The 22846-nt window shown below is 37.8% G+C and overlaps 1 protein-coding gene across 4 annotated transcripts in view; it reads right to left on the bottom strand.

Moving 5' to 3' along the window:
- The window catches only part of Brinp3 (BMP/retinoic acid inducible neural specific 3), a 434736-nt gene that overhangs the window by 197974 nt on the left and 213916 nt on the right, over positions 1-22846 (bottom strand). For all 4 annotated transcript variants that reach the window (NM_173121.2, XM_087580092.1, XM_087580095.1 and 1 more), the window contains one exon: positions 4582-4772. In NM_173121.2, the coding sequence (NP_775144.1) occupies positions 4582-4772 (191 nt within the window). The remainder of the gene's footprint in view (positions 1-4581; positions 4773-22846) is intronic.

The following is a 22846-nucleotide window of genomic DNA, read 5'->3' as shown; positions in this document are numbered from 1 at the left end:
AGAGAGAGAGAGAGAGAGAGAATTTGCTTGCTTACATGCTTACAGGTGGTCCTAAATTTCATTAAATTGACAGGGACCATCAGACATCATGATGTGCAATTTAGGAAAACAAAGCATGTGCAACCATTCTGAACTATACCTGTAAAACTCTAAATATGAAATAACACTCATAAACTGAGTTAACTTCAGCATGCACTGTATATTATTCTGCATTTCTTTAAAGTATCAACGCTGAAAATTAGAAAATTATCTGATATTATTCTCTATTAGAGTAAGTACTGTTCTATTACAAGATACAGCCCACAATGAAATAGCAATACATCAAACATTTCAAGAAAATAACAATTATACTATTCTAAAACCATTAATTAAATTCTATCAAATAATTCAACTTTACTCACTGAATAATTTATAGAGATTAATGCAATAACAAAAATCATTTAACATAATGCATATGTATAATCAAAATTGATATTTGGTTCTATTACCTCCCCAGATAAATTTTATTTTCATTTTCTCATTAACATCCCTGTTAAAACTTTGAACTTTATCAGGCTATTTCAAAGTAAAGCCATATTAGCGAAATTATGTCTCGGTTAACTCAGTTGACTTGAGCCTTTAGAAAGCAATAACCAATTCTAGACATTTATTTGACATTACAATGAATGATTTATTGAGAAATACAACTTTATATCAATATATGAATCACACTTACATGGAATATTCTTGAGCTCTGCAGCAGTTTGAGCCTCTGTTTTGAAATTTACAGCTGCATTAATGAGCTACTGCTCCCATTTCCTCTTGTAATTATAGGAGATAAACGCAACAAATTGCTGTATTTCATTTTCTGGAATGCACCTTGTAGTTAGTGCTAATTGCTGAGCTCCTTTGTGTTTTTCAAAAATTCACATGAATAAAGTTGGCACGATTGTGCAGATCTAATTGTATTTTTGTTGATGTCTGATAATCTCATTTGTGTTTATTTTTAGCAGTACTTTGCCTTTTTAAATTCTGAGAATTGAGAGGCAAAACCATTCAACATGTATTCAAGAACTAAAATGCCCAATACATGGTACTTTGAATACCCACATTATAATCAAACCAGGAGAATGTGCATTTTCTTATTCTAATAAAGAAGCTATCATATAATGAATATAATGTAATTAATACAATACTGTAATATATAAAATAATTAATGGAAACTAGAGATTTAATGAAGAAATTAAGTTTAGTTTTAACACACTATCATAACCCTCTGTATTCAGTTATCTACTTCACTTCATTGATTTTATTATTTTTGTTATCTCATTGTTTATTCACTTGTTTATGTGTAGAAGGGTGATTTGTGATGGATATCAATTGGAGTGGCTTCCATAAAGTAGCTCTCTGCCATTTATTTTGTTTGTATTTGGATGCCATTGAACACATCTTCCAATGCCCTTTAACCACCACTACCATGATTACTTGCCTTTTATGCATCGTTTACTACATGTATGATCATACACAAGCACGTTAGACATTTTTAATCCATGTAAGTACCCTTTTTAGCGTATTTGTACATTAAGAGGGCAGTAAAATTGAGGCTCATGTGGACACACAGCATTGGGCTTCATTACAGCTTGAACCAGCTCAGTAGCATAATGTGTCAGTGTCCCAGAATATATCTGCCCTGCCTCAGACATCACCAGTCACTTAAAAATTACAACTTCCTCTGAAAATCATTAGCTTTGAGGACAAAACAAAGTACAGAAAGATGCATTTGCCTCCTTCTCAGTCCTTATGCCTTTCACCCTTGCACACTTGACCAATATGCCTAAGGGCAGAGACATACTAGTGGGATCTGACACAGGTATCATTTTCACTTCTAAAATAACTTAAACCTAAAATATAACTCTTTCTATTCATAACCTCTTCATTCCTTTTCTTCTGCCTATTTTTTTTCTTTTCTCCTAAGACTTGACTTCTGCTAATCTTCAAAATCTGGATACACACACACACACACACACACACACACACATTTGGAAGGTTAATCTGAGGTGCTCATGTTTCAAGGTTAGAGTGTCAGCTTCCAAACACAAGGTTACATTTTCTTTTTTTTTTTTTTTTTTTGCCTTTCAGAGCTGCCCCTGGATGCATCCTTCCTTATCAGAGCCTCCTTTTGAGCCTAATTTATGTTACACAACTACACTGTAAAGTATGGGGAAATGTATCTTTCCAACATAATTTATTGAGAATGAAAAATTAAACATTTCCAATATGGAGTTGCCTGCTATATTAAAATATATACTTTTAATGACGTATTTCTTTTGTGAGAGAAAAACTCTACGGGTAAAAATTCATTAAGTTTAGTCATGAAGTATGGATGAACGGTTTTTACTTAGGAGTAATAAAAAATTCTACTTTTAATGAACAAAAAGTCAATAACTGTATAATAAACGTACATCCATGCTTTTTCTATTAGAAATTATATTATAACACGCTGTTTTCATTGTTAAAATTGATTTCTGAGAAAGCCTATTACTTTTCAGCATCTGCAAGCAAAGTTTCTAACAATATCCTACTTTTCAGCTTTACGTCAACTAGTATATTAGCTCTGTATTTGTTTATACAATGTACTATTGATTTATGCACAGTTCTTTGGTGTAAGCTGGACATTTAAATGTTTACTGCTACATTATATAAATTATAAATTAGAGAGAATTATATTTTATAATTTACACATACAGAAAAATTTCAACTTTTTATATTAAATGCATTAAATATTAACATGTTAGAACATTCCATATTGTTTGATAATTCTTCTTCAAAAGGTATTTCAATATCTTCCAAGATTATCTTTAATAGATATGATTCAGTGTGTGTATGTGTGTACGTGTGTGTGTGTGTGCCTGTGTGTTTGTGTGTGTGTACATACATCCATTCATGTCCACATATTGCATTTCATCAAATATCCAAGTAATACCCTTTCAGTTACAGGCGTGAGGACATGAACACATCCATATTAATTTCATTAAACAACGAATGTTGTACTTGGTATTTTTTCTATTATACTTTTTATCTATTTTTGTGGATAATTTCATCTGAGAAATTATTGTGACTATTCTGTTTAGTTATTATTAATCTTGCTATTTGCTAAATATAATAATCCAATTAGCCTAATACACCATAAAAATATCATTCAAAGTGTATCTCACACATCAAAACCCTATTCTATTTCTCTTTTATTTGAATTTTTTAGATAATTTTGCCTATATCTTTTATTATTTTATCAGTTTTAATAATCAACCTAACTATGTACAAAGTCAAATGACATTAGTGAGGAGATATTATTTCATTAATTCTATATCATGTTATACTTTGCAAGAAATTCATATATTTAACTCAGCTCTCTCTTTCTCTCTCTCTCTCTCTATATATATATATATATGTGTGTGTGTGTGTGTGTGTGTGTGTGTTATGAGTCACTCTAATCATAATAAAACATCCTGATATATTTAAAATATAACATTAGGAACAATTGCAAAGATAATTTATATGCCTTTTAAGGTTTATTTTACAAATATTTTACAAATCCTAAAAAGTCTCAGAACAAGTAAATTTTAATTACACTTCGTCATAAAAATGAAAAAAAAACACCCTACTTATCAATTGAAATTACTTCATCACCTACATCATAATTAATTATACTTTATACATAAAATCATTTGAAAAATCACAACGCACTTTTAAAATCATCATTTAAATCATTGGTCAGAGAAATATCCAGAAGGATGTCATAGAAAGGGGATACAGCTCTCTAAGGACTCAATGGGGTTGACCTTAGCCAAAGTGCCAAACATTTGTACACAGAACTCAAAAGGCCCACCTCCTGTAGCCTCAAGAGGACAGAGTTACTAAACCGCAGTAAAAATTTGTGATCCAGACCTCTTCCTGTTTAAAAGAACTGCAGGATCACAAAAGGAGAAGAGACTGAAGGAAAGGTGGTCCAATGACTGGTCCGACTTGGGATCCATCTCATGGAGGTGCACCAAGGCTTGACATTATTACTAATTCTCAGGTGTGATTAGAGATGGGAGCCTGGCATGGCTGCCCCCTGAGAAGCCCTACCAGCAGCTGACTGACATAGAAGCAGATGTTTAGAGCCAACCATTGAACTGAAGGCTGGGACCCCTACGTTTGAATTAGGGAAGGATTGATGAAACTGAAAGGGAGAGCTACTCCATAGAAAGACCAACATTCTCAACTTACCCAGACCCCAGGGAAGCCCAAGATGGAGCCACCAACTATGGGCACAGACATAGACTGGCACAGTCATAGCAGGAATCTGCTTGGTCAGGCCCTAGTGGAGATGTGCTTAATCCTTCAGAAATTTGAGTCCCCAGGGAAGGGGGTGGACTGCTATGTGTGGGGTAGCATCCTTTTAGATGCAAGGGGGAGGAGGAATTGGATGAGAAACTGGGGAAGGGGGGACTGAAAGCGGTTAAAACTGTGAGAATGTAAGTAAAAATTGAAAAGAAAAAGAAATAAAGAAATGGTATAATACGAAGGAAAGGGACAATGATTTTGTAAGTCCAGGCTTACCTTGATGGCAGTAGATGCAATTTGGATATGGTGAAGCCTGCGAAGGGTGCTGTCCCTGTCAATAAAATAGGAAGCAGCCAATTGATGTAGTGTCTCAAGGGTGACAGACGAACTATTGGTGCTGGTTTCACTTCCTTCTGGTCGTTTGCTCAGCTTCCGCTTGTCCACAAAAATTGTGAGTGACTCCTCTCCTGTATTAAGGATATAAAAAATGATTGTATTCCCCAGTTAAAATAAGATTTATACTTATCACCAAGAATGAATACCTATAAAATCCAATGATGAAACAATTAGTAAAAAAATTTTTTTTAATGAATATTTTAAATTTTCATGGTTTTCTTTCTAAGGTACGTAGAAGTATCATATGAACGTATGTTTAGTAAACGTTAAATGCAGACATGTTAAAGGACTGTTTCATTAATCAAACTGCCATTGTCATGTAGTTTAACTCAGTGAATATGTATAGACCTCAAAGCAAACTACAATAAAATATTAAGTGAAGTTTTGTAGCACTGTATCAAACCATACCTTTTACAACAGAAATAGTATAGCAAGATTGAAATAATAAAATATAATTAGTATATAATTTATACTTTAAAATTAACAGAAGTTCTGTTTCATGCGCCTGTATATATGCTAGTAGAAATACAAGTGGCTATTAGCCCAAATGCTTGAATTACCCTAGATGCCTAGAACAAATGAAACTCAAGACAGATGATCAAAATGTGAATGCTTCACTCCTTCTTTAAAAGGGGAACAAGAATACCCTTGGCAGGGAATAGAGAGGCAAAGATTAAAACAGACACAGAAGGAACACCATTCAGAGCCTGCCCCACATGTGGCCCATACATATACAGCTACCCAATTAGACAAGATGGATGAAGCAAAGAAGTGCAGGCCGACAGGAGCCGGATGTAGATCGCTCCTGAGAGACACAGCCAGAATACAGCAAATACAGGGGCGAATGCCAGCAGCAAACCACTGAACTGAGAACGGGACCCCTGTTGAAGGAATCAGAGAAAGAACTCGAAGAGCTTGAAGGAGCTTGATACCCCGTATGAACAACAATGCCAATCAACCAGAGCTTCCAGGGACTAAGCCACTACCTAAAGACTATACATGGACTGACCCTGGACTCTGACCTCATAGGTAGCAATGAATATTCTAGTAAGATCACCAGTGGAAGGGGAAGCCCTTGGTCCTGCTAAGACTGAACCCCCAGTGAACGTGATTGTTGGGGGGAGGGCAGTAATGGGGGGAGGATGGGGAGGGGAACACCCATAAAGAAAGGGAGGGGGAGGGATTAGGGGGATGTTTGCCTGGAAACTGGGAAGGGGAATAACACTCGAAATGTAAATAAGAAACACTCAAGTTAATAAAAAAAAAAGAAAGAAATACAAGTTTCCTTCTTACTATGTATTAAAGTCTGGTGAATTAATTATCAAGCGCACTGTGTACATGACTAAACTCATGGAACTTGTAGAAACTGACTTTAGACGGTAGACGATGAGACAAGACTTGCTGAGAGTTATAGGGAAGCTATGGTTTGTAAAGACTAAATGCTAATGAACAACTCCCAAATTATCTAAGTTTGATATGAACAACTTTTTTTCTTCTCGGACATTTGCAACACTGCATATTTATCTAACACGATTGCCAAACTGGCTGCATGTTCTGTGTCTTAAGAATCCATCTGTTGTGGTGGCACTGTGCCCACTTACAAACTGTTAGGCTTTGCTTAAGGAAGGTCAGATAAGATCCTCCACAAATGAAATATGTATTCCCTTTCTATCTGAAAGATGATATATATTTTACAATAGCATGGTTCGTGGGATCATCAGGGTACTTGAACTCCTAGACCTCTGTAATACAGCAGGTCATAGTAATCTGTTAACAAAAAGTTTGCTTATACAAAACATTAAAGGAATGAAATGATTTAAAATGATTTTTGAAATTGTAATTATATCATTTACCCCTTCCACTTCCTTCTTCAAAACCTAAGTAAAATATTTAATATATAATATTTTACTATGGTAAGTGATGTAGGCAATATTAATTTTTTTCTAGGAAAACTTGATACCATAGTTTAAAGGCTGGTGCTATGACAGAGCACAGAGAAATGGTTATAGTGATAAATGTATGCGATGTGGTTCAGGGAAATGTATAAGTATGTAAGCCTGAGACTAAATGTGTGATGACAAAAAGAATCTCATATAAAATAAGACAACTAAGAAACAAAACAAGTTTACAAACCATTCTGAAACATAGGAAATGTAGATAAATCTCAAAACAGCTTCCTTCAGAAGCACACATAGCAAATACACTAACAACTAGTTAACATATATTTTTCCTCAAGGGAAGAGAAAAACATATGTAAAATTGACACATATAAAAAAAATCAATGCTGAAAGAAGTAAAAATAATTTTTGAGCTCTCTGTATTTTTTATTGAAATATTTTATTATTTCATAAACCAGTAAGTCTGCTTAAATTTTTAATATTTTATTTTATTTTAATATTTTATATTTATTGTTAATATATTAACATTATTATTTCATTTACATTCCAAATGTTGTTTCTTCTTCCAGTCCTCCATTCCCAATTTCTTTCCCCCATCCCCTTTCTCCTTTGCTTTGAAGAGGGTGCTGTCCCACTCACTCACTCATCCACCCCCTCCTCATCTGCCACCAGCATCCACCTTCCCTGGAGCATCAGGTTACTACAGGATTAGGTGCATCCTCTTCCACTGAGGCCAGACAAGGTAAGCAGTTTGAGTGTAACATAATATACCTCCTTGGTGTGGTACTTTCTCCTAGGCATTGGTAATGCTGTTTCTTCCAAGTATCAATAGTCATTTGTGTCTGAGTGAGTATACCACACAGATCACATTTTAATTAGTTGGTCTATTTTTATATGTGTGCATACATGCACATATGATGTATTTGTATCAATTAACATTGATTTCAATTTTTTCTCATGCATCTTAATGAGCTTTACCGTATATCATGTATGCAGCTCAACATACATCTTTGACAGAGACATATTCTGACACGGTTTAGACATAAGATTTTTTTGTAATCATTTTATTCGTTTACACTTCAAATGATACCCCCTTCTCGGATACCCCTCCACAAACCCTCATCTGATCACCCTTCTCCCCCTTTCCCTTTGCCTCTATGAAGGTACTGCCCCAACCATTCACCCACTCTAGGTTTACCCCTCTAGCATCCTCCTACACTGGGGCATCAAGCCTCCCTCCCCTTTCCATTGATTTCAGGTAAGGTCATCCTCTGCTACACATGTCCTGGTTCCCTCCAGGAATACCATTTGGTTAGTGGCTTAGTCCCTGGGAGCTCTGGGTGGTCCAGTTAGTTGATATTGTTCTTACTATGGAGTGGCAATCCCTTTCATCTCCTTCAGTGCTGTCAGGTGCCAAGATCTTTATCACAGCAATATACTGAGTTCCTGTCCTGTGTATGCTACATGAAAGTCTGTCTAAATACATAAATATACACACAGACATAAACTCATAAACACAGAGACACGAACAATTGCAATGACGAGGAACATACAAAAACAATGCACGCTGAATTAATATTGTCACTAAAACTTTTAAAAGTGATTTATTATGTTGTACTTGTGTGAAATTTAAAAAGATCAATGAACGAATTTGTTCACTCAAATACAGAAATGTAGGATAATGTCATTATGCAGCAAAGGGGGAAGGGGGGTCAAGGATAAGGTTTAGCCTATCATTGGATGAGAAGGAACGGTAGGCGGGGAAAAGTCTTGGAAGGAGGGATCAGGAAGAGGAGCAAGGAAAAATCAGGATAGAGACAACAGAGCAGGTTTACCCAGATACAGGTGGATTGTGTCAATTTTGTCTTGTCCAGATCAGCGGTTTAAATCTTTATTAATTGTCAGTAAATTTGTTGTGTGAATATATTACGGACTGGGAATTTAACATGTAAATCTATTTGCTAACTTACAAGTTTCTGGAACTTTGATTTTACCAGGCTAAGAGAACATTGTGTGCAAGAAATGGCTGAGAGGCAGTTGGTGCGTTCGGATCAGGTTCTACGGCCAGCGCTGAGTGAGAATGCTCAAGGGCTCACAGAACGAGATGTATGTGTGTGTCTGTGTCTGTGTGGGGGGGGGGGTGGTGGATGTGTGTGTGTGTGGGGGGGTGTGCGTGTGCGTGTGCCTGCATGGTACTACCACGTAGGGGACAGTGTGGAATGGGTGACTAAAAGGGGACAGCCAGGAGAAGGCTGCTTGCACACCATGTGGTAGAATAGCAGTTGGAATTAGTAGATCCAGCTCAAGAAAACTGATAGCAAGAGATCTTTTTGAATAAATACAACATAGACATTATATATAAATAAATTATATAAAAATAATAACTAAATGGACAAAACCACACTGATAAAATCTTATTACACATTATTGCTCATGAACGCTAAAAATTAAAATGTAGAAAATAGTTCAATACTCAGAAAATAGTCCTAAAACTCACAAAACCAGACTGTAACAGGTAACTTGGTTATTCATCCTGAACATATTATCAATAAATAATAAATTGATATACATTTCAATGTAAAATTATTTAAAAATAGAACAAGTCATATTTAACCTAGAACTGGGGTTTTCACCTTTAAATTCTAAATGAAAAATATTAATTGAAAATCATCAAGAATACTTTTCTGAGAATTATATCCATAAATCTAGATAATTCAAGGAAAGTAGTATCAATGCAAGACATGGTAGAAAATTGAAACAGAAGTTCAGCGTAACATGACTATTTTAATTTATTGGAAAATGGTAGACCTTTCATTAAATCACACTGTGAGTCCAAAATTGCCTTTTGATATATAGTATGACTTTAAGGATAAATTCCAAAGAAATCAAAGATATGAACATTTAATGTGTTGGTAAGATACATGTCAACCTCAGAAAATAGATAAAGTATCATTTATATTTAAATTTCTAAATACCTATACATGAAGGTCACAAAAGCAGAATTGTGGCCAAGTAATCAATCTGGTGAATGAAAATACTAATGAGTTCTATTAAAAAAATTTCCCTCCCATAAAAAATACCCAATAAACACTTGGAACACAGAGGTCATAGCATTTTCCCTGAGTTGTAGAGTGGGGAAATAAACAAACATAGAACCATTTCTGAAAGTACAACTGAAGAATTGCTGGTTCTGTCCTCAAGAGAAGCCCATAGCACTAAGATTCACATCTAGCCACATGTTTTGGAGACCTAGGCTCAGAAAACCTGTCAATGAAAGAGTAATCCCATATTGTTACTTTAAAATGCAAGAAGGGTGGCCTGGCAAGTCTTGAAAGAATCTATTCTTAAAAGTTGAGCTATACAAAAAGTCTTTGATCACATATTCTGGAGAGGCAGGCTTTGCCTTGCCACAGCACCAAATGAGGGAAACCCATGAATGGGCTTGACAATGCTAAGTGAAAATGTAAAGGTGTCGATAGACTGCCTTAGGGTAGGTAGTACACATGGAGAGAGCATTTGACCCATGCCAGATGGGTAGAAGCAGAACAATGAGCTAAGTGTAAGTGGAGTTTGATACCAAAATGTGGTGGAAATTCTATAGATACCTATTCTTCAGTAGATCTTTAGAACTTTGATGGTACTGGTGTATATATCACAGGGAGAACAATCTCTCAAGGATTTATATTATACAGAGAGAAGCATACATTATTCACAATGCTTCTGTAATTGCTCTTCCTGGTTGTCAACTTGAGTATATCTGGAATGAACTACAATCCAGAATTAGAGGGCACGCCTGTGACCCAGGCCTTGAGGATGGAAGACACAGGGTTCTGGCCTGGATGTTGGCATCAAGACCTTGAGCCATAGTGGTCAAGAAAAGCTGAGCTCCAGGCAAGGTACTGTAGGACTTTAATCCCAGGTCTCAGGCAAGGAGATCTATGAGTTCAAGGTCAGCCTGGGACAAAGCAAGTCACACAAGCAGGTGCAGTGGTACATACCTTTAATGTGGACCACACCTTCTGTTGTAGGCCTACATAAGGACATTGGAAAAAGGAAGATTCACTCTTCTTCAACTGCTTTCGCTTACTTGGCAGCACATCATCTTCTGGAACCTACTTCTACAGAAGACCAGCTTAAACAACTAGCCTGTGGTACTGAGAAACAATTAGGTCCACAGCTGCCCATTGTTGGGTTACTTGGACGACATGCAGTAAGTCATCACAATAAATTCTCTTAATATATACAGACATTCCATAAGTTCTTTGACTCTTGAGAACTCTGACTAATAAAGTTTCATACCCAAGTGATCTTGGAATTGCAAAATCTAATCATCTACTTTTATTGATTTTAGCATTATGTTTGCTCTCCATGTACCTACTCAACTTAAGAGATATGCTCAGTTTAATGTTTACTCTCTACATGGTATACCAATAAACACAAATAGAAAAAATAAGTTAAGGTCAACACCAAATGTTAATATTAACATGTTCACGGTATATTTGTTTCAAGAAGTTTGGATTGTAACTCATTTTTGTAAATCAATTCAAAAGCCGTTTTCTAAATATGGATATAAGTAGAAAGACCAAGTGCTATTTTACAATCTACTTACAATTAGGTTGCATTCAACGCTAAGAATGGTTTTACCTAAGATGACTACATTCAAATGTATGGGCATGTTATTTTTTTGCAAATATTTCACATAGAATGGGTAGTTTTTAAATCCATTTAGAAAAAAATCATAATGGAATAAGTGTTTATAACATTTCTTCTATAATCCATTTGGTTTAAAACAAATTAATTCACAATTAGTTTTTCTGAAGAAATCAATAAATTCGTAAGCAAGATTAAGATTAGAATATAATTCTTTTTTCCATATAGATTTTCTTTTATTTTTTCTTCTCTTGTAGAGTATATCCTAATCACCATTTTCCCTTCCTCCCAGTCCCTCCCCCATCCCCTCTCCATCAGAGCCACTCCGCCTCCATTTCTTTTCAGGAAAGAGCAGGCCTCCCATGGATACTAACCAAAACCAGCCTAACAAGATGCAATAAAACCTGGCATGGACCCTTCTATCAAGGCTGGACAAGGCAACCCAGTAAAAGGGTCCAGAAGGCAGGCAAAATCAGCCTCTGCTCCCACTGTTAAGTGTCCCACAAGAACACTAAGCTAACAACCATAACATATATGCAGATGGCCTAGGTGAGGCCCATGCAGGCTTCCTGGTTTCTTGTTCAGTCTCTGTGAGCCCTTATGAGCACAGGTTAGTTAATTTTGTAGGTTTAGTTGTGGTGTCCATGGATCCCTATGGCTTCTGGAATTTTTCCTCCCCTTCTTCCATGGGGTTCCCTGAGCTCTGCCTGATGCATGGCTGTGGGTTTCTTTATTTTCTTTTCTTTCCATTTTTATTAAATCGGGTATTTCTTATTTACATTTCAAATGTTATTCCCTTTCCAGGTTTCCTGTGCCTAACCCCCCCTCTCCCCTTCTATATGGGTGTTCCCCTCCCCATCCACCCTCATTACTGTTCCCCCCCACAACAATCACCTACACTGGGGATCCAACCTGGGCAGGACCAAGGGCTTCCCCATCCACTGGTGCTCTTACTAGGCTATTCATTGCTACCTATGATGTTGGAGCCCACGGTCAGTCCATGTATAGTCTTTGGATAGTGGCTTAGTCCTGGAAGCTCTGGTTGTTTGGCATTGTTGTTCATATGGGGTCTCAAGCCCCTTCAAGCTCTTTTAATCCTTTCTCTAAGTCATTCTATTTAGACAAATTTTGAAAGTATTCACAGTATTTACTGCAGTTTTCTGTATATCAGTGACAGTTTCCTAGCTGCCTCCCTGCCCTACTTCAAATTAATGACCTATTTTAGCACTATTATTGCAAGCATATATGTATCTACATGTTTAGTTATAAGCTTAAATTTAATCGTAGGATCCATGCAACATTTAGAAAACAAAACAAAATTATTCTGAACCAAAGCCCATTTTCTAATATAAACTAATTTTTCATAATTGTAGCCTCTTTTCTAATTTTCTTGTAATAAACTTTTTAGTGTTGTCTAACTGTAGTATGTTATCATATCCTGAAAATGATTTCTCTGAGTGGATACTTCTAAGACATTTTTCCTATTGTCACTGTTCAGGTGAAAATGGAAAATACTATTAAATACTTTCTCATAAAAGTCAAATCATGCTTTATCCCACATGACAGAAGCATGACATGTGTGTTTGTTTGTTTGGCTTGGTTTCGTATTGGTTTTTGGTTATTATTATTTTTTATTAACTTGAGTATTTCTTATATACATTTCGAGTGTTATTCCCTTTCCCGGTTTCCGGGCAAACATCCCCCTCCCCCCTCCCCTTCCTTATGGGTGTTCCCCTCCCAACCCTCCCCCCATTGCTGCCCTTCCCCCATAGACTAGTTCACTGGGAGTTCAGTCTTAGCAGGACCAAGGGCTTCCCCTTCCACTGGTGCTCTTACTAGGATATTCATTGCTACCTATGGGGTCAGAGTCCAGTGTCAGTCCATGTATAGTCTTTAGGTAGTGGCTTAGTCCCTGGAAGCTCTGGTTGCTTGACATTGTTGTACTTTTGGGGTCTCGAGCCCCTTCAAGCTCTTCCAGTTTTTTCTCTGATTCCTTCAATAGGGGACCAATTCTCAGTTCAGTGGTTTGCTGCTGGCATTCGCCTCTGTATTTGCTGTATTCTGGCTGTGTCTCTCAGGAGCGATCTACATCCGGCTCCTGTCGGTCTGCACTTCTTTGCTTCATCCATCTTGTCTAATTGGGTGGCTGTATATGTATGGGCCACATGTGGGGCAGGCTCTGAATGGGTGTTCCTTCAGACTCTGTTTTAATCTTTGCCTCTCCCTTCCCTGCCAAGGGTATTCTTTTTCCTCATTTAAAGAAGGAGTGAAGCATTCACATTTTGATCATCCGTCTTGAGTTTCGTTTGTTCTAGGGATCCAGGGTAATTCAAGCATTTGGGCTAATAGCCACTTATCAATGAGTGCATACCATGTATGTCTTTCTGTGATTGGGTTAGCTCACTCAGGATGATATTTTCCAGTTCCAACCATTTGCCTACGAATTTCATAAACTCGTTGTTTTTGATAGCTGAGTAATATTCCATTGTGTAGATGTACCACATTTTCTGTATCCATTCCTCTGTTGAAGGGCATCTCGGTTCTTTCCATTTTCTGGCTATTATAAATAAGGCTGCGATGAACATAGTGGAGCACGTGTCTCTTTTATATGTTGAGGCATCTTTTGGGTATATGCCCAAGAGAGGTATAGCTGGATCCTCAGGCAGTTCAATGTCCAATTTTCTGAGGAACCTCCAGACTGATTTCCAGAATGGTTTTACCAGTCTGCAATCCCACCAACAATGGAGGAGTGTTCCTCTTTCTCCACATCCTCGCCAGCATCTGCTGTCACCTGAGTTTTTGATCTTAGCCAATCGCACTGGTGTGAGGTGAAATCTCAGGGTTGTTTTGATTTGCATTTCCCTTATGACTAAAGATGTTGAACATTTCTTTAGGTGTTTCTCAGCCATTCGGCATTCCTCAGCTGTGAATTCTTTGTTTAGCTCTGAACCCCATTTTTAATAGGGTTATTTGTTTCCCTGCGGTCTAACTTCTTGAGTTCTTTGTATATTTTGGATATAAGGCCTCTATCTGTTGTAGGATTGGTAAAGATCTTTTCCCAATTTGTTGGTTGCCGTTTTGTCCTAACCACAGTGTCCTTTGCCTTACAGAAGCTTTGCAGTTTTATGAGATCCCATTTGTCGATTCTTGATCTTAGAGCATAAGCCATTGGTGTTTTGTTCAGGAAATTTTTTCCAGTGCCCATGTGTTCCAGATGTTTCCCTAGTTTTTCTTCTATTAGTTTGAGTGTGTCTGGTTTGATGTGGAGGTCCTTGATCCACTTGGACTTAAGCTTTGTACAGGGTGATAAGCATGGATCGATCTGCATTCTTCTACATGTTGCCCTCCAGTTGAACCAGCACCATTTGCTGAAAATGCTATCTTTTTTCCATTGGATGGTTTTGGCTCCTTTGTCAAAAATCAAGTGACCATAGGTGTGTGGGTTCATTTCTGGGTCTTCAATTCTATTCCATTGGTCTATCCGTCCGTCTCTGTACCAATACCATGCAGTTTTTATCACTATTGCTCTGTAATACTGCTTGAGTTCAGGGATAGTGATTCCCCCTGAAGACCTTTTATTGTTGAGGATAGCTTTAGCTATCCTGGGTTTTTTGTTATTCCAGATGAATTTGCAAATTGTTCTGTCTAACTCTTTGAAGAATTGGATTGGTATTTTGATGGGGATTGCATTGAATCTGTAGATTGCTTTTGGTAAAATGGCCATTTTTACTATATTAATCCTGCCAATCCATGAGCATGGGAGATCTTTCCATCTTCTGAGGTCTTCTTCAATTTCTTTCCTCAGTGTCTTGAAGTTCTTATTGTACAGATCTTTTACTTGCTTGGTTAAAGTCACACCGAGGTACTTTATATTATTTGGGTCTATTATGAAGGGTGTCGTTTCCCTAATTTCTTTCTCGGCTTGTTTCTCTTTTGTATAGAGGAAGGTAACTGATTTATTTGAGTTAATTTTATACCCAGCCACTTTGCTGAAGTTGTTTATCAGCTTTAGTAGTTCTCTGGTGGAACTTTTGGGATCACTTAAATATACTATCATGTCATCTGCAAATAGTGATATTTTGACCTCTTCTTTTCCGATCTGTATCCCTTTGATCTCCTTTTGTTGTCTGATTGCTCTGACTAGAACTTCAAGAACTATATTGAATAAGTAGGGAGAGAGTGGGCAGCCTTGTCTAGTCCCTGATTTTAGTGGGATTGCTTCACGTTTCTCTCCATTTAGTTTAATGTTAGCAACTGGTTTGCTGTATATGGCTTTTACTATGTTTAGGTATGGGCCTTGAATTCCTATTCTTTCCAGGACTTTTATCATGAAGGGGTGTTGAATTTTGTCAAATGCTTTCTCAGCATCTAATGAAATGATCATGTGGTTCTGTTCTTTCAGTTTGTTTATATAATGGATCACGTTGATGGTTTTCCGTATAGTAAACCATCCCTGCATGCCTGGGATGAAGCCTACTTGATCATGGTGGATGATTGTTTTGATGTGCTCTTGAATTCGTTTTGCCAGAATTTTATTGAGTATTTTTGCGTCGATATTCATAAGGGAAATTGGTCTGAAGTTCTCTTTCTTTGTTGTGTCTTTGTGTGGTTTAGGTATAAGAGTAATTGTGGCTTCGTAGAAGGAATTCGGTAGGGCTCCATCTGTTTCAATTTTGTGGAATAGTTTGGATAATATTGGTATGAGGTCTTCTATGAAGGTTTGATAGAATTCTGCACTAAACCCGTCTGGACCTGGGCTCTTTTTGGTTGGGAGACCTTTAATGACTGCTTCTATTTCCTTAGGAGTTATGGGGTTGTTTAACTGGTTTATCTGTTCCTGATTTAACTTCGATACCTGGTATCTGTCTAGGAAATTGTCCATTTCCTGAAGATTTTCAAATTTTGTTGAATATAGGTTTTTACAGTAAGATCTGATGATTTTTTGAATTTCCTCTGAATCTGTAGTTATGTCTCCCTTTTCATTTCTGATTTTGTTAATTTGGACGCACTCTCTGTGTCCTCTCGTTAGTCTGGCTAAGGGTTTATCTATTTTGTTGATTTTCTACTTTTGGTTCTGTTGATTCTTTCTATGGTCCTTTTTGTTTCTACTTGGTTAATTTCAGCTCTGAGTTTGATTATTTCCTGCCTTCTACTCCTCCTGGGTGTATTTGCTTCTTTTTGTTCTAGAGCTTTTATGTGTGCTGTCAAGCTGCTGACATATGCTCTTTCCTGTTTCTTTCTGCAGGCACTCCGCGCTATGAGTTTTCCTCTTAGCACAGCTTTCATTGTGTCCCATAAGTTTGAGTATGTTGTATCTTCATTTTCATTAAATTCTAAAAAGTTTTTAATTTCTTTCTTTATTTCTTCCTTGACCAGGTTATCATTGAGTAGAGCATTGTTCAATTTCCACGTATATGTGGGCATTCTTCCCTTATTGTTATTGAAGACCAGTTTTAGGCCATGGTGGTCCGATAGCACGCATGGGATTATTTCTATCTTTCTGTACCTGTTGAGGCCCGTTTTTTGACCAATTATATGGTCAATTTTGGAGAAAGTGCCATGAGGAGCTGAGAAGAAGGTATATCCTTTTGCTTTAGGATAGAATGTTCTATAAATATCCGTTAAGTCCATTTGGCTCATGACTTCTCTTAGTCTGTCGACATCACTGTTTAATTTCTGTTTCCATGATCTGTCCATTGATGAGAGTGGGGTGTTGAAATCTCCCACTATTATTGTGTGAGGTGCAATGTGTGTTTTGAGCTTTAGTCAGGTTTCTTTTACGTATGTAGGTGCCCTTGTATTTCGGGCATAGATATTTAGGATTGAGAGTTCATCTTGGTGGATTTTTCCTTTGATGAATATGAAGTGTCCTTCCTTATCTTTTTTGATGACTTTTAGTTGGAAATTGATTTTATTTGATATTAGAATGGCTACTCCAGCTTGCTTCTTCTGACCATTTGCTTGGAAAGTTGTTTTCCAGCCTTTCACTCTGAGGTAGTGTCTGTCTTTGTCTCTGAGGTGTGTTTCCTGTAGGCAGCAGAATGCAGGGTCCTCGTTGCGTATCCAGTTTGTTAATCTATGTCTTTTTATTGGGGAGTTGAGGCCATTGATATCGAGAGATATTAAGGAATAGTGATTATTGTTTCCCTTTATATTCATATTTGGATGTGAGGTTATGTTTGTGTGCTTTCATTCTCTTTGTTTTGTTGCCAAGACGATAAGTTTCTTGCTTCTTCTAGGGTATAGCTTGCCTCCTTATATTGGGCTTTACCATTTATTATCCTTTGTAGTGCTGGATTTGTAGAAAGATATTGTGTAAATTTGGTTTTGTCATGGAATATCTTGGTTTCTCCATCAATGTTAATTGAGAGTTTTGCTGGATACAGTAACCTGGGCTGGCATTTGTGTTCTCTTAGGTTCTGTATGACATCAGTCCAGGATCTTCTGGCCTTCATATTTTCTGGCGAGAAGTCTGGTGTGATTCTGATAGGTCTCCCTTTATATGTTACTTGACCTTTTTCCCTTACTGCTTTTAATATTCTTTCTTTATTTTGTGCGTTTGGTGTTTTGACAATTATGTGACGGGAGGTGTTTCTTTTCTGGTCCAATCTATTTGGAGTTCTGTAGGCTTCTTGTATGTCTATGGGTATCTCTTTTTTTAGGTTAGGGAAGTTTTCTTCTATGATTTTGTTGAAGATATTTACTGGTCCTTTGAGCTGGGAGTCTTCACTCTCTTCTATACCTATTATCCTTCGGTTTGATCTTCTCATTGAGTCCTGGATTTCCTGTATGTTTTGGACCAGTAGCTTTTTCTGCTTTACATTATCTTTGACAGTTGAGTCAATGATTTCTATGGAATCTTCTGCTCCTGAGATCCTCTCTTCCATCTCTTGTATTCTGTTGGTGAAGCTTGTATCTACAGCTCCTTGTCTCTTCTTTTGGTTTTCTATATCCAGGGTTGTTTCCATGTGTTCTTTCTTGATTGCTTCTATTTCCATTTTTAATTCCTTCAACTGTTTGATTGTGTTTTCCTGGAATTCTTTCAGGGATTTTTGCGATTCCTCTCTGTAGGCTTCTACTTGTTTATTAATGTTTTCCTGTGTTTCCCTAAGTGTGTTCATGTCTTTCTTGGAGTCCTCCAGCATCATGATCAAATATGATTTTGAAACTAGATCTTGCTTTTATGGTGTGTTTGGATATTCCATGTTTGTTTTGGTGGGTGAATTGGGCTCCGATGATGGCATGTAGTCTTGGTTTCTGTTGCTTGGGTTCCTGTGCTTGCCTCTCGCCATCAGATTATCTCTAGTGTTACTTTGTTCTGCTATTTCTGACAGTGGCTAGACTGTCCTATAAGCCTGTGTGTCAGGAGTGCTGTAGACCTGTTTTCCTCTCTTTCAGTCAGTTATGGGGACAGAGTGTTCTGCTTTCGGGCGTGTAGTTTTTCCTCTCTACAGGTCTTCAGCTGTTCCTATGGGCCTGTGTCTTGAGTTCACCAGGCAGCTTTCTTGCAGCAGAAAATTTGGTCTTACCTGTGGTCCTGAGGCTCAAGTTCGCTCGTGGGGTGCTGCCCAGGGGCTCTCTGCAGCGGCAGCAACCAGGAAGACCTGTGCCGCCCCTTCCGGGAGCTTCACTGCACCAGGGTTCCAGATGGTCTTTGGCTTTTTCCTCTGGCGTCCGAGATGTGTGTGCAGGGAGCAGTCTCTTCTGGTTTCCCAGGATTGTCTGCCTCTCTGAAGGTTTAGCTCTCCCTCCCACGGGATTTGGGTGCAGAGAACTGTTTATCCGGTCTGTTTCTTTCAGGTTCCGGTGGTGTCTCAGGCCGGTGTCCTGCTGCTCCTGGGCCCTCCACCACGGGAGCCCAGAGGCCTTATACAGTTTCCTCGTGGGCCAGGGATGTGGGCAGGGGTGAGCAGTGTTGGTGGTCTCTTCCGCTCTGCAGCCTAAGGAGTGCCCACCTGACCAGGCGGTTGGGTCTCTCTCTCACCGGGTCTGGGAGCAGAGAGCTGGTGCGGGCCGGGATCCGCGGGTGTGGGACTTCCGGTAAACACAGAACGTGCCCGGTCCTAGAGAAATTCTGCTTCCGTGTGTCCCAAGCTCACCAGGCAGCTTTCTTGCAGCAGAAAATTTGGTCTTACCTGTGGTCCTGAGGCTCAGGTTCGCTCGTGGGGTGCTGCCCAGGGGCTCTCTGCAGCGGCAGCAACCAGGAAGACCTGTGCCGCCCCTTCCTGGAGCTTCAGTGCACCAGGGTTCCAGATGGCCTTTGGCTTTTTCCCCTGGCGTCCGAGATGTGTGTACAGGGAGCAGTCTCTTCTGGTTTCCCAGGCTTGTCTGCCTCTCTGAAGGTTTAGCTCTCCCTCCCATGGGATTTGGGTGCAGAGAACTGTTTATCCGGTCTGTTTCTTTCAGGTTCCGGTGGTGTCTCAGGCCGGTGTCCTGCCGCTCCTGGGCCCTCCACCACGGGAGCCCAGAGGCCTTATACAGTTTCCTCTTGGGCCAGGGATGTGGGCAGGGGTGAGCAGTGTTGGTGGTCTCTTCCGCTCTGCAGCCTCAGGAGTGCCCACCTGACCAGGCGGTTGGGTCTCTCTCTCACCGGGTCTGGGGTTTTGGTTATTATTAATGATGTTGTTGTTTGTTTCCTTTTTTATTCAATAATGTTCATTGATTTAAGAATATTTACCAACATTAGACTCCCCGCAAAAATAGAAAGATTCAATAACCACTCTCTCAGATAGAATGACTCAAAATACACTCTGTATGATGGCATACAGGATAATGTATACTGAAACATAGGTGAGCATAGAGAAATGGGGGCCTGAGATGAATGAGTAAGAAGCATCTTTCTTTTGTATTTAAAGGAGAGCTATATATCTTCTTTATTTTTGTCACACTGGTGTGGATAAATCACAGATTAATGTTTTCTTCTAATGTAAAATCATCAATAGATACTTCATACCATAAGCATTAAAATAAAATATCTTTGTAGACACTATATATACATATATATTTCCATTAAATAAGTAATTATAAAGAGAATGTGATCTAATGAGAGCAGCATGCATGGTACTGCTATCATATATGAAGGATATGTTGTTATCATTTACCATGGTTTCTTTGATGATTTTGAGATTTTTATTAAAGTTGCTTAAGATGGTAGTGTCCTCAGTTCCAAATGAGAGCTAATATCTTCTCTGAAATCTTTGTGTACATTAAACAATAATCAGTAGCTTTTGAAAAGCAAATATTAATATAATAAATAATACTTTATTCTTTTTCCTAATTTTATTGTACCTCATGAAGAATGAGGATTCATGGATTAAAAATGCATGGATAAAACTGCTGCTATCTGTAAGCACAACGTGAGTTCAAAGGACAACTAGTAGCACAGTGCAAACAGAGACTGTGTTTTTGAAAGCGTTTCAACACTCCAAGTCAGCTAGAACACAAAACTGATGAATGACAGCAGATAGGAGATGTGATTGTTCTACATGGAAATCATGCAGCTGCCTTCTCCAACTGATGCTCTATGGTGGTTTATGTACAACAAAGGCACAAATTGAAGGATGCTTTTATGGACACTGTATCACAGAAATGTAAAACCAAACCGCAGTTTTTCTATTTCACTATGATTAGCTGACAGCCTTGTATACTTCTGAGCTATATCATTTAGTTATTTCTTTCCGGTCCTGACATGCAAATAGGCTCTGTTAATTCCAAAAAGGAAATAGAAATTAAAACATTCCTATACTGTTTACACTTTTTATATGGTTTTGATCAATTTTCATTCTTGTGTGTGTATATATTATTATTGGTAGAAATAATATTCTGAAGAAATTAGAATAGTAAATTAATAGAATAAAAAGTGCATGAAGAATCTGGAGGGACAAGTAATTGGTTAAGAGCATCTGATGCTCTTCCAAGGACTTGCATTCAGTTCTCAGAATCTACATGACAACTGACAAAATTCCTTAATTCTAGCCTCGGTGATCTAACACCCTGATTTGGATTCCAGAAGCATAAGGTATATATGTGGTGCATATGCATACACACAGGAAAAATATTTGTATACCTAAAGTAAGAGTACACCAATTGATTGTTCAGTACCAAATGTTCAACCCTGAAAACACTCTTACAAATAACACTATATGGATGGAAGAGGTTAGATTTAAGAGTATACTTATATGCACATATCTTGTTTGTATTAAAGAGTGAAAAACATGTCAGATTAAGGATTGATGGAAGGTATATAGTAGCATTTAATTGGTAAGCAGAAGGCACAAATTTTATAATTATACTATCAATTAAAAAACAAAACACGCAAATAAAAAACTCTTCAACCTTTACATGAATTCTGGGGTTAAATCAATCAGAATAGTTCATCACATTACATTTTATTATGCAATCATTTTTATGGTGAAAAAACATATATGGCTCATGGGCCAATTGCTGAGGTCTGTAAGCAGCATATGAAAATGATATATTTCTTGTGGTATTAAGAGGGAGAACACATTGATTCTATGAGAACCAGTTGTGTGTCATCATGCAGGAGAAAGGGTTAAAAGCACAGAATACTTATACCTACTCTGTACCATTTCTCTCTGAAGACAGGGTAGTCCAAAAGAAGCCTTCTTCAACATCTTAACATCCAAAATAAAGAAATCATATGGTTCTCACAGCCACTAGCTAATACTATCACAAAACGACTGATTATAATCCCCTTATTTTTAGTCTTTATTTTCTTTTATTTTTAATATAACTTTGAATTTATAAAATAAGAATGTCATAAATTGAATAACAATGACCCATATAGGCATATATTTGAATGCTTTATTAAAAGATGACATTATGTGAAAGGACTAGAAGAATTAGTAGGTATGGTGTTATTGGAGGACATATGTGCCACTGGGGTTCAGCTTCAAAATCCCATGATAAATTTACAGTCTCTTTCTGCCTATGTATCAAAATGTAACTCTCAGCTGCTGCTCCAATGTGTGCCTTCATACGTATATTAAATCCACCAGGATGATAATAGATTAAATCTTTGAAACTTTAAGCAAGCCTAATTAAATGTTTTCCATTATAATAGTTGCATTGGTCATGGTGTTGCTTTACAACAGTAGAACAGAGAATACCCAAAAGATGTTCCACCATACCACAATGACAGGTGCTCTACTATGCTCATAGCAGCCTTATTTGTAATAGCCAGAAGCTGGAACAACCCAGATGTCCCTCAACTAAAAAGGATACAGAAAATGTGGTACATGTACACAATGGAATACTACTCAGCCATTACAAAGGAAGACAACATGAATTTTGCAGGCAAATGGGTGGAACTTGAAAATATCATCCTGAGTGAGGAAACCCAGACCCAAAAAAGACATGCATGGCACGTACTCATTGGTAGGTGGATCTTAGTTAGTCATAATGATTAGAAGACCCATGATGCAACTCACAGACCACAGGAAGTTTAATAAGAATGTCCAAATGTGGATAACTCAAACCCACTTAGACAGGGATCAAAATTATCATGGGAGAAAAATGGATGGAAGAACCTTGGTGGGAGAGGGGAAGGCAAGGGGGAAGGGGAGCAGAATCAGGGG

The sequence above is a fragment of the Rattus norvegicus genome, chromosome 13, assembly GCF_021556685.1.
Source record: "Rattus norvegicus strain SHRSP/BbbUtx chromosome 13, alternate assembly SHRSP_T2T, whole genome shotgun sequence".
Classification (NCBI taxonomy): Eukaryota; Metazoa; Chordata; class Mammalia; order Rodentia; family Muridae; genus Rattus; species Rattus norvegicus.
Note: the sequence above shows the minus strand (reverse complement) of the source record. Positions and strands in the feature narration are given on the sequence as shown.